Source organism: Ahaetulla prasina, chromosome 1 (assembly GCF_028640845.1).
Source record: "Ahaetulla prasina isolate Xishuangbanna chromosome 1, ASM2864084v1, whole genome shotgun sequence".
Lineage (NCBI taxonomy): Eukaryota > Metazoa > Chordata > Lepidosauria > Squamata > Colubridae > Ahaetulla > Ahaetulla prasina.
In genome coordinates this window covers 49,096,964-49,108,099 of record NC_080539.1, presented here as the reverse complement: position 1 = coordinate 49,108,099, position 11,136 = coordinate 49,096,964, and the positions used below count along the sequence as shown (strand labels likewise).

The following is an 11,136-nucleotide window of genomic DNA, read 5'->3' as shown; positions in this document are numbered from 1 at the left end:
TTCCTCAGCCAGCTTTGCTGGCTGAGGGACTCTGGGAGTTGAAGTCCACAAGTCTTAAAGGGACCAAGTTTGGACACCCCTGTGATAGGGTCATCCATCAGAGTTAGCTGGCAGGAAAGAAAAACAGTATGAGGCAAAATAGACATGTTATTTCAAAATCTTGCTGAAATGGCAAATTTAAGAAAGTTATTGTACTTAAACTTCATTTTCCATCTTATGTAGCAGAGTTAGTTATTTAGTAGTAGAATCATCATTTCTATATTGGCAAAAAAAGTGGCATAAAATCTGTACACTAAATGCTAATACATTATGAGAGATATAAACTTGGAAATACTGCCTATAAATTTATATAGCAGCATAATACAGCCCACCAGAATGAAGAGAGTATTGTAACTGATAACCCTGCACATACCTCATGTCCAAAATTTGGCGAATGGGCAAATCTAAGATACTACCATTTACCTTCTTAAAGTCCTCGATGTTAAATTAAGTTCCAACTGGACAGCACTTCAAAGTGCAAATTCATGCAGTGCATTTTTTCCTATCAGCTTACTCAAAGCAATAAAAGAAAACTTATTTTGAGTAACTTTCCTTATTCAAGATGGCTCTGTACTGCATTTTTTAATAAACAAAACAGAATTTACTTCTTTTCTGTGTTTTGTTTTAGAGATTTATTTTAATTGTATTTATGAAAATATTAGTTTATGGTTCCAATCAACAGTACACTCTCCACAAAATTTTTTCTTCTTAATTCCAGTCAGGCATTCATTTTGCTCTTCATTCCATCCCTACTGTCTGGGGGAGGGGGGGAAGTGTGTTGGATGGTGGCGATAAAGAGCATTAATTTACTAGAGGCATCTAAGATTGAGGGCATTTGGAAAATATTCTTAATATGAACCTTCTGCGCCCCTGGCTAAAACCCAACTCAGCAGCTCATCAAACAAATGGTAAAAGACACACAGGTGAAAAGGCCGGCGAGCTTTTTAATGGCATGACCAAGAATTCTCTTTGATTAACAAATCTGTTAATGACAATTATTCTTCATACAAACAAAAAAGTGATTTCCTTTTCTTTTTATTTTTAAGTCATGATTTAGAATTAGGAAAATGCCATGTGAATCTGTACACAGCTTCTGTGTGACGCATGCCAAACTTGTGGCGCTGAGAACTTTGCCATGCATTTAAACCAGATTTTTACGGTTTTTACTTTTTTACTCTCATTTGCAATTGTACATTCTTCTTGTAATGTGTAAAACATTCTAATCCTGCTTTCAGAAAACCATTAAAAAAAAAGAAGAAAATACAATGAGGTGGTTTATCATGGAATCGGACAATGGTTTGAATAAATAATATCATCAACTGATATCCTGTCTGCCAATCAGATACATTTGTTCTGTGCTGTGGGACACAGTGTTAATTCAGAACTGCTCCTGGGTGGGACATTTATGATCTTAAAAAACACGCCCTATCACCCATTAACAATGCAAAGTTATCAGCAGTCTGCTATTAAATTCAGTCCAAAGAAATAGCCATATTGTTTACATTACACAACACGTTGCCTTTCATAGGAGACATATATAGCATCCTATGCTTTTCATTTGTCAGAATAGGTGGCTCATGCTATCCTTCATCTCTTGACTGAAACATATCTGGTTTTGCAGTTAGTCTATACTTCAGATTAGCCTGAGAAACAAAGTTGTAAGAGATTATATACATTCCCAAGTGACTCAAAGATTAAGAACAGTCTATGGGAAAATTCAGCCCACAAAATCTCCCCCAAAGCCCCCCAGAAATCTCTTTCCCGGTCTATAGGTATTCTGCCATCTGGAGTAGCAAATTCTTCTTACTCCCATTCAGAAAAACAAGGAAATACGGCATTTGGGTTCTAAAAAGTTAGTTTCTCGGGGTGCATAGTAACATAAAAAGATGATTATAATAAGCATGGGAATGAAATTGCTTAACCTCCTGGGGCCATAACCTTTGTCTCATATTTACAAATCCAGTTGTATACTGTATTATACAGGAATACATATTCTGCTAAATGTACCGGTCCAAACTGCAAATTATAGGAAAACTCCACCAAGAAATTGTTTTGTTTCTATAACCCCTGCATAAGGTCTAATATAATTAAGTATCTCTTGCTACTTTATTGTAGCCATTAGATTTTTGGTTTTGTTGATGATAGAAAGAGAAAGGTGGCATTGTGATATGTGCTAAATTCTGGGGAAAGGGCGGTGGGGCAAGATAAGTACTTTCAAAGGCACTAACTCTACGTTACACTTTGAAACCAAATTTATAAGATAAATTTGTAAGATAAATGCAAAGATCCTGACACTAGGACATCCTAGATAGATGGCTGTCTACTGTCCAGTTTCCTCCTGCAAAGGAATATCCCAACTACCCAGGTGCAGTTCCAGATCCGTTCTTCTCAAATTGCTCCGAGCAATAAGAAGTTCCTCTACCTACACTGTCTCCTTAGCTAAGGGACTCTAGTCTGATCATCTGGGGCAGCAGAGAACAAGCCTTGGCCTTCACCACTGCTCTTTTCCTTGAGAAATTTGTTTTCCATAATCCTGACTAGCTGCGTGGGTCTACTCTCCAGACAGCCAGCATAATCTTTAGCAAATCTTTTCTTCCTTGTAATTCAGCCTTTGGGCTCTTGGTCTGAAATTCATTTCAATTCACCCTTTTTCACTCTTATAACAGGGGTGAGTGAGGTGAATCTGTTCAGAATCCACCGTTGATTCTCTCCTCCCTTTTCAATTTTTTAATGATAATTGCTGGAGTTGTAGGGGGAAAACAAGTAGGTACTGGACTGCACCTCATAATTTTGAGTATTCCATAATAAAACAAAATTATACAAGTGCCATTTAAAAGATTACCCATTGCAAATCTACTTGAATGAAACTACTACAAGGCTTTTGTCTATACAGAGGGTTAATAGGAGCTTCATTAAAATTGCTTATCAAAGCACTTGTCTCTCTCACACACACCCATCCACCACCACCCATCCACCATAATTGTATTATGGTGAAGTGTTCTTCCCGTTTCTTTTGATCAGCACTGTTGCTTATGAAACTAAAGCATCACCCATATAAAACAAGGAAACAGAAGTGCAAAAGAAAATACCATAATGGGGGAAGGAAAACAATAACAACAATGAAGGAAGTCCAGGCTGGCTGATTTGCTGAAACAGATAATGGAAAATGAGGGGAAATGGGACGGGGTACCTGGAGTTCTGAACAGAAACAGTCAATGTTATATTGTTTAAAAAGTAATATAAAGAATGTATCTGTGTGTTCTGATTAAGTTGTTATAGAAATTAATTTTCATGGAAATCTCAATAAAATCCATGCTACTTATATTTAATTCTCACCAGGTCTTCCTAGGACACAAAGTTGGTTCTTAATCTGTCACTATGTTGAAATAGATGGGAAGAATGAGTTCATAATCAGATGACTGGGGCATTAAAGCAAGCAATATATTAAAGATGCTACTCTTAGCCAGATAATGCCCCCCAACCAAATCTAGCCCCATTGTTCATGTTGATTCACACAATAATCAAATGGCAAAGATCTGACTGTAAAAATGTGAAGTCTGTGGAGCTGCTGAAGCCCGAAAGCCTCCTCAGACAAGCATCTTGTTTTCAAAGTCCTTTTACTTTACTTATTCATCTTGTAGCGCACATTTCCTGATTTCCCTTCTCCCCCTCTCCCAATTCTACTTCCCTTCCTGACTCCCAAAAAAACATCCCAACTGAATCTGCAGAAGACACTCCCCGTTTTTAATTAGCACAACAGGAAAAGAAGTGAGCAAGTATAGCAAGAGAAAGAATTTCTGTTCCTGCTGCTCTCACTGAATAATTAGAAAGAAAAGACAGAAATAGGTTTGGGAGCTGGAGATGGTTTGAGGAACTGAGGAGGACACAAAGAGCTTTTTAAAAAAACCTGCCAATCATTTTATTAATCCCAGAATTATTCATGTATGTATGTTTGACCTATTATATCTGTTCATTTTTTAAAAAAACATGCATTTGTAATATAAGTTACCTAGCAAAGGCTTGGTCCCAATCGCCAGGCTAGAAATGCACTAAATAGTGTAAAAAATGAAGCTGCACTATAAACCTGTGTAGATAACATTAACAGGGACTACACCATCCCCAGTTAATATACCAATTTAATTTATTATAAATGTAATAAAAAAGTGTAGCATCAATCAACAGGTCTGAAATACAAGTACTTAGGAGCAATAATCACAGCTTGTCCTCTGTAATTAATATCATTGTACTAGCTCTGAAAAATGAATGGGGTGAATGCATAATGTACTGTGATGTTAAGGAAATAGATTAATTGGAGCTATCTCATATGTTCAGGTTCTGGGCAAAAAAAATCAAGAGTCAGCAATTATAATCAAAATACGATAAAAAGGAAATATGAAGGAACTATGAATTCTTGAGGACATAAAAAAACCCAGTATTCAGGATTCAAAGGACACAATGAAGTACTGTAGATGCAGCAATCTGTAACCCTAAGAAGAAATATAAGTGCTTTTTTTTTACTTTAGAGTGATGCTTGCTTACCATATAGCATGGTACCATAGGTAACATGAGCAACTAGCAATCCATGAAATCTCATTTTTGACCTGGAGTGTTGATAATAGTCCTGATGGAGTATTATTTGGATAATAAAACAAAGCACTCATTCCATCAGGATTCACAGCTGTCTCAATCACCATCAAGGACTAAAGCTGCATACAGCTCAGGCTTGCTGCTACAACAGCAATATTATTTGTTGCGAATGAAAGTAATATTATTTGTCCCTATCCTGCCTTTTTTCTGTTCATGATCAACATTTATGCTTGATACATATTCAGGTAAATATGTACAAATGTCATAGAGGAATATCGATTCCCACAGTTCCTCATCCTGCATGATACTTATATTTACAGCATACAGTACATGCTACTGATTCTGAACTTTGTTTCTTTTTATGTGTCAAGAGGTATAACATGTTTGTGCCCAACACTAATACTATTTGGAGGGCAGATTAAACCTTTCTTGCTCTTCCAGTATTGCTATACATATACACTGATATATGACATATTTAAGAATTAGAGTTGTATACCAATAGAACAGATCTGCTTACCACGTATCACCCAATTAAAATAATTTAGGTCTCCTAAACAGTACCTATTTCATTTACAATGAATAATGCTTGACCACGGGCATCTCTAGACAGAATAGCTATTAATTCTGGATTAAACCAGAAAAGTAATATTATTATCGCATTGCATGGAGGAGGCAGGACTGAATTGTGGTTGTATATGAGTAGACTGAATGCCTCCCTGCCTCCTACATCATGAGGTCTAGGACATAATATGTCAAAATGTTCTATGTCCAAGAACCTACTGCCAACTCGGTTCAAGCAAAAAGTAATGTACAGGTCTTTCTTCCCTTACGGAGGAGGAGGAGGAGGAGGAGGAGGAGGAAGAGGGGGAGGAGGAGGAGGAGGAGGAATGGGGTGAGAAAGACTGATAATTCTGTTTTTAGGCTAAAAAGATTTTTTTTTGGACTGTTTTTCTTACTGGAATCAGGAACATATATAGGAACCTTCTATACCCCACATCCCATTTCTCATATGGTCACAGGGATAACACTCTGGAAAAACTGACCAGAAGGGGAAGGCAAAAGCCTCCTTTGTCCAAGGCTTGTGCTTCAAATTTGTACCTAATGTTTACATAGCGTCTTCATTTTGGGATAAGAATTAGCTGGCGCAGAGAATAGTTTTTTTACCTATTCATTTTTCTTGAATAATATCTAAGTTTCTGAATTTATGGGAAGGATTCATGCTTTATTTCATAAACCACAGATGAATGAGTGCATATATCGGTTGGTTGGTTTCATATGTTGTGTTAAACAATAAATTATTGTTTACTGACCTTAGTGACTGGGATCACAGAAGTAACACAAACAAGCAAACCATATTATGACTTAGCACAATATGTGAGTGAAGCCAACGTAAGCATATTTTGTTTTAAAAAAACACACCAAATAAACATAAAAAGAGGTATGATGGACTGGGTGATGATATTCTTGCCCCATCATCCTTTGCTTATATAAAAACAAAGGTCTAAAGTAGTGAGTCTCTTGAAGTAATCAATCAATGTTGTAGATCGCACCTTTAGGCTTCCCACTTTTTACTCTTTTACTACCAGGCACAAAGGATGATCAAGATGATTGACAGCTATCTTCCAATGCTATTGGCACATCCCTATTTTACATGTGAGGTCTAGGATTGAATAGGCCATGATGTTCTATGCCTAACAATGTCTTTGGAGAACAATATGGCCAAGCTCAATAAAATGGCCCACTCTTCTCTTCAGATACAAATCCCAACATTTATATGAGATATTCAATAATACTAATCTCAAATAGCTGTCAGAATAATAAATTCTATCAACATAAGCCTTATAATTTATATGCTCCTACATCTCAAAGGGGGCTACTGACTACAGAAATATTATTTATAATTGTCCCCTCAAATCCTGGATGAAATCCACTAATTCAGCTCCTGTCAGTGGTTCCCAACTGGCAAAGTCTGGCCAGATTCTAAGGCAGTCTTGTTTATTGCCAAGGAAAAGAACCAGGTTAGATTAGATGTCCTTATGGCTCACTAGATGCTCTCTACCTTCCTGCTTTTTCAGATATTTGCAGGATGCCTAGATATATCTGAAAAAGCAGGAAGGTAGAGAGCATCCCTAAGCCATAAGATCATTTGCCCGTCTACCATTATTATTCATGCAGATTAACAGGGGCCATGCAGGGTCCCAATCAGGGATCTTACTCTTTTCTGTCTCTCGAATACATTCAAGTAAAAAAAAAACTTCATTCAAGTAGATTGGGCCTATCTATATGCAAGACTTAATCTATATTAAGAAAATTAAGATCATGGCATCCGGCCCTCTCAATTCCTGGCAAATAGATAGGGAAGAAATGAAGGTAGTGACAGATTTTATTTTCCTGGACTCCAAGATCACCGCAGATAGGGACTACAGCCAAGAAATTAAAAGACACTTGCTCCTGGGGAGGAAAGCTCTGGAAAGCTAAACAGCATACTAAAAAGCAGAGACATCACTTAGCCAACAAAAGTGTGTATAAACAAGGCTATGGTTTTCCCAGTTGCAATGTATAGCTGTGAAAGTTGGACCATAAGGAAGGCTGAGTGCCAAAGAATTGAGGCCTTTGAACTATGGTGCTGGAGAAGGCTCCTGCAAGTCCCTTGGACTGCAAGGCGATCAAACTGGTCAGTCCTAGAGGAGATCAACCCTGACTGCTCTTTAGAAGGCCAGATCCTGAAGATGAAACTCAAATACCTTGGCCACCTAATGAGAAGAAAGGACTCACTGGAGAAGAACCTGGGAACAATTGAGGTCAAAAGAAAAAAGGGGATGACAGAGAATGAGGTGGTTGGATGGAATCACTGAAGCAGTAGATGTGAGCTTAAATGGACTCCGGGGGTTGGTAGAGGACAGGAAGGCCTGGAGGAACATTGTCCATGAGGTCACGATGAGTCAGACACAACTTCGTGACTAACAACAACAACAACAATATGCAAGACATGTGTTCTGCCACGAAACTCAACCCCTTTCCACTAGGATGTGGAGAATATCTTGTGGAGGACTAAGAAAAGAGGTTTTTAATGAAGGCAGGTGGAAAAGTTAATGAAGGGAATGGGGAGGATAAAATTATTTGTAAACATTTAAACAAACAAAGAAATAAAAAGCAGAAATTATTCAAAGAGGCATGACAAACTCTATCACCCTTGTGGCCTTGGAAGCTTGGAATAGCCTGAAGTATGACTGAGAGGCTCTTGCATACTATGGGTTCCTAGAGTTGCAGAACAGAAAAGTCTGGAAGTTATGAGGCAAAAGAAAAAACATAGATATATATTAAAAAGGGAAGAAATATTGTAAAATCAGAGTGTTTCTTATCAAAACCCCATTGCAATTGTCTCTCAACTAAAATCACAGTGTAGTTCCAACTAATGTACCAAAAACTAATCTGGGTTGTTTCTATTGTTGTTTCTTTGTTGTTTCATCAACATGATCTTACCAAAACAAAGACTTGTGGCTTATATTGCTCTTAGCCCTGTCCTGGAATTCTGCTCTAAGCCTTAATAATACTCTCATAGAACCACAAGACCCATGTTTCCTCAGGTGTAGGTCATAACAATCATTCTATTGATTAAATAGGGTATTCTAGACATTCTCATAATTATCCTCTGTTGAAAAGATGGACATGAGATTAACAGTATATTATCTTTTTTTAAGGTCATTTTCTAATACAATATAAAAAATAGTCAACATCTCTGATGCAAGAACATTCACTGGTAATCTTGGGCCTTGATTATCTATTGATAAAATAATTTTCCTTTAACAACCAACCAACTCCTGAATTCCCACCAAGAAAAGTAGTAATATTGACTAGCCAGAATCTATTTATCTCTTACTAAGAAGTTGCAAGTGTCATTTATTACGTTTACACAGCAACAAAAATTAGTCTAAAGAAATGAAGGAAGGAAAGAAGTTCCATTCATATTTTATATAGCTCTGCTTGACAGCTGTAGAGTGAAAAGAAAACAAGAAAAGAATACCAAGAACTAACAATAAATTATCCTGATCTGTTCAAATCCTTCATTTCTTACTTTCTATCATTGCAATTTATAGATTCACGTAGATGGTGGGAGAATATTATTCAGTACTATTACAAGAGCCAAGCATTCATACATTTCCTTTTTTTTTTTTTTTTGCAATTCTCCATATCTAAAGCTAGATTCTTAGATATAAGTACTTAGTTATAATGTGTGTCCTGATCATAATGGCAAGTTCATATAACTTTTCAGGCCAGAGCATAGAAGAGAGGGGGTACCATGAAGCCTCCCCCCAATTAGCCAGCTTCAAAAGCTTTATCGAGATTTATCAAGCGCCAGGTTGAAAACTAAATAATTTGAGAGGTGCCAAACACCGATGATTGTCTGGCAGCTGGATTCCTAAAATAAGCAGGTACTATCTTTGCAAGGCATTTAGAAATGGAAAGCCTGCTTTTAAAAAAAAACATAAAAATTAAAAACTGTATGTCCAACATATCCCAGAAGGGGAGGCAGTCCATGTTTTAAAATGCCTTATATTTGGATTTTGAAAAAAATACCATAGAGTGGAGCCCTATTGGTTCCCTAGGTCATTATTTAGGCTTTAGCTCTTTTCTTTGCACTTTTGCACTGTTTTTACCAATAAAGAGATCATGTAGAGCTCCCTGAGAAGCTTTCACTGCTGCCTTTACAGAAAGCACTACTTCTGGTGGATATCAGCTTATGGGCATAATGCTGAAGGGGAAAAACTGATGGCTCTTGACTTCAGAGCACCCAGGAACAGTTTCTCTCAATAAATCTAACACTTCTCTTTAGCAGCCTTCTGAGGACTGCTGCTAAGGGACGCTATGCATCCAAAAGAAGCTGCCAAGGATGCAGCTCCTCTTCCCTTGGCTGTTATTGACTCTTCATATAACTATAGGCAGGATAGCAATTGAGGGGTCTGATTGTGACTTTCTTTCTATTAATACACCAGCATCACCAGAGCTACACAGAAGCAGGCTCAGAGTGTGTGGATGCCAAACGGGGACATCAATACATCTAGACCACTGAGAAGCTCACACCGAGATTTCCCTTTCAGGTTCTGTGCAGCCCTTTTAATTTCTCCACTGACTGGGGCTGATGTATGCTATAAAAAGCCATCTCTCCTAGCAATCTCTCAGGGTTCTGTGGTGTTGCTAACCGAGAAACTAAAGAAATGAAGATGAAGGAAAGAATATCAGGCACTAGGCAGGCTGCCTGAGTTGTTGCTTGGTGACCGGCAAAAGCAAGCATGAGCTGGCCAGGAGGCTCTCAGCCAGAGAGAGAGAGAGAGAGCTGGGATTGAGACAGCATGGGCATGTGTGGGCAAGTGAAGCACTGAAGTACAACTAGCTGCTATATGCATATATTTCCGACACATAAGGCTGTGCTGCAGCATCTCGAGTGTATATTATATGCAGAGGTTTTTCCAGCCTGGCGAGATGGTAGGTCGGTAGGTCTAATGGACTGGCAGCAGCAGATCATTATCTAGCAGTAGACTTGCCTTCTTGGAATACCTGTTTTCCTTTGGTTCCTGGAGTATGGGTTTTCCCTTTTGGTCCTTTTCTGAGCGTACCTGGTGAGACAGGAATATCTCCCAATAGGCCTATCGCCTGAGCCCTGGATGAACTTTTGGGAGAAGACTGAGCCCATGGAGGAAATGTAGTTCCAGGCCTATGCGGTCGAGATGGTGATGGGCTTTCCTTTCTGGATAGGGATTGGCTTTTGGGGGAAGCACTGAGATTTCGTGGAGGGAGAATAGGGCTTCTAGCTGGAAGATGGGAGGTTTTCCTTGGGCTGCTCTTCAAGGAAGGGGTAGCAGGAGTTGGGGTAGCTTTCATCCGGGGATCACCAGTTACATTCCCAAATGGCCTTTGCCCCTGAATCCTGCAGGAAGAAAAGAAGGGGAAACCACAATGTTTTTTTTGTAACCAGCTCACCATAAGTATCTTACTGTAAAACATATGATAAAAACTAATAGTCTGTAACAGATTAAAAGGACACACATGGTAGTGGCCAAGTGCTACCACATGCCACAATAAAGAAAAGGGCAAGTTCAGTTATCAACATACTCAAGTCATTGTTTTTGCATATCGATAACAACTTCATATGGTAGGACAGCAAGGCTATCTCCTTCACCACGTGTCTTGTGGGAGTGGAACAATGTACCCAAGCCCTGATGAACAAATGTATGCTTATTTCTCCTTTAATAAAAGAGCCCCTACACATCTGACAGGGCAATATTCAAAGTGATATCAAAATAGCAACATGCATGCAGAGATGTCATCATGCAGATACAAAAAATACTAGGTGTTTTTGGACCCTAATGTCTATTGTTAGTGTGTGACTCACATTTGCACTGTGACATTGTTATGTATATTTTGTCATTCTTGCCTTCTCTATGGATACCCATATTTGGACATGTTTATGCAGTGTTTGCTTCAGCCAAGATATTATTTGCATGGTAGAGG

The 11,136-nt window shown here is 38.3% G+C and overlaps 1 protein-coding gene across 2 annotated transcripts in view; it reads right to left on the bottom strand.

The window, feature by feature from the left end:
• Positions 1-224: 224 nt before the first annotated feature.
• TTBK1 (tau tubulin kinase 1) overlaps positions 225-11,136 on the bottom strand; it is a 99,868-nt gene continuing 88,956 nt past the window's right edge. Inside the window, exon 10 of one of the 2 annotated variants that reach the window (XM_058165177.1) lies at positions 225-10,552. In XM_058165177.1, the coding sequence (XP_058021160.1) occupies positions 10,150-10,552 (403 nt within the window). In that variant the 3' untranslated portion in view covers positions 225-10,149. The remainder of the gene's footprint in view (positions 10,553-11,136) is intronic. The other variant, XM_058165178.1, reaches the window with a different exon arrangement.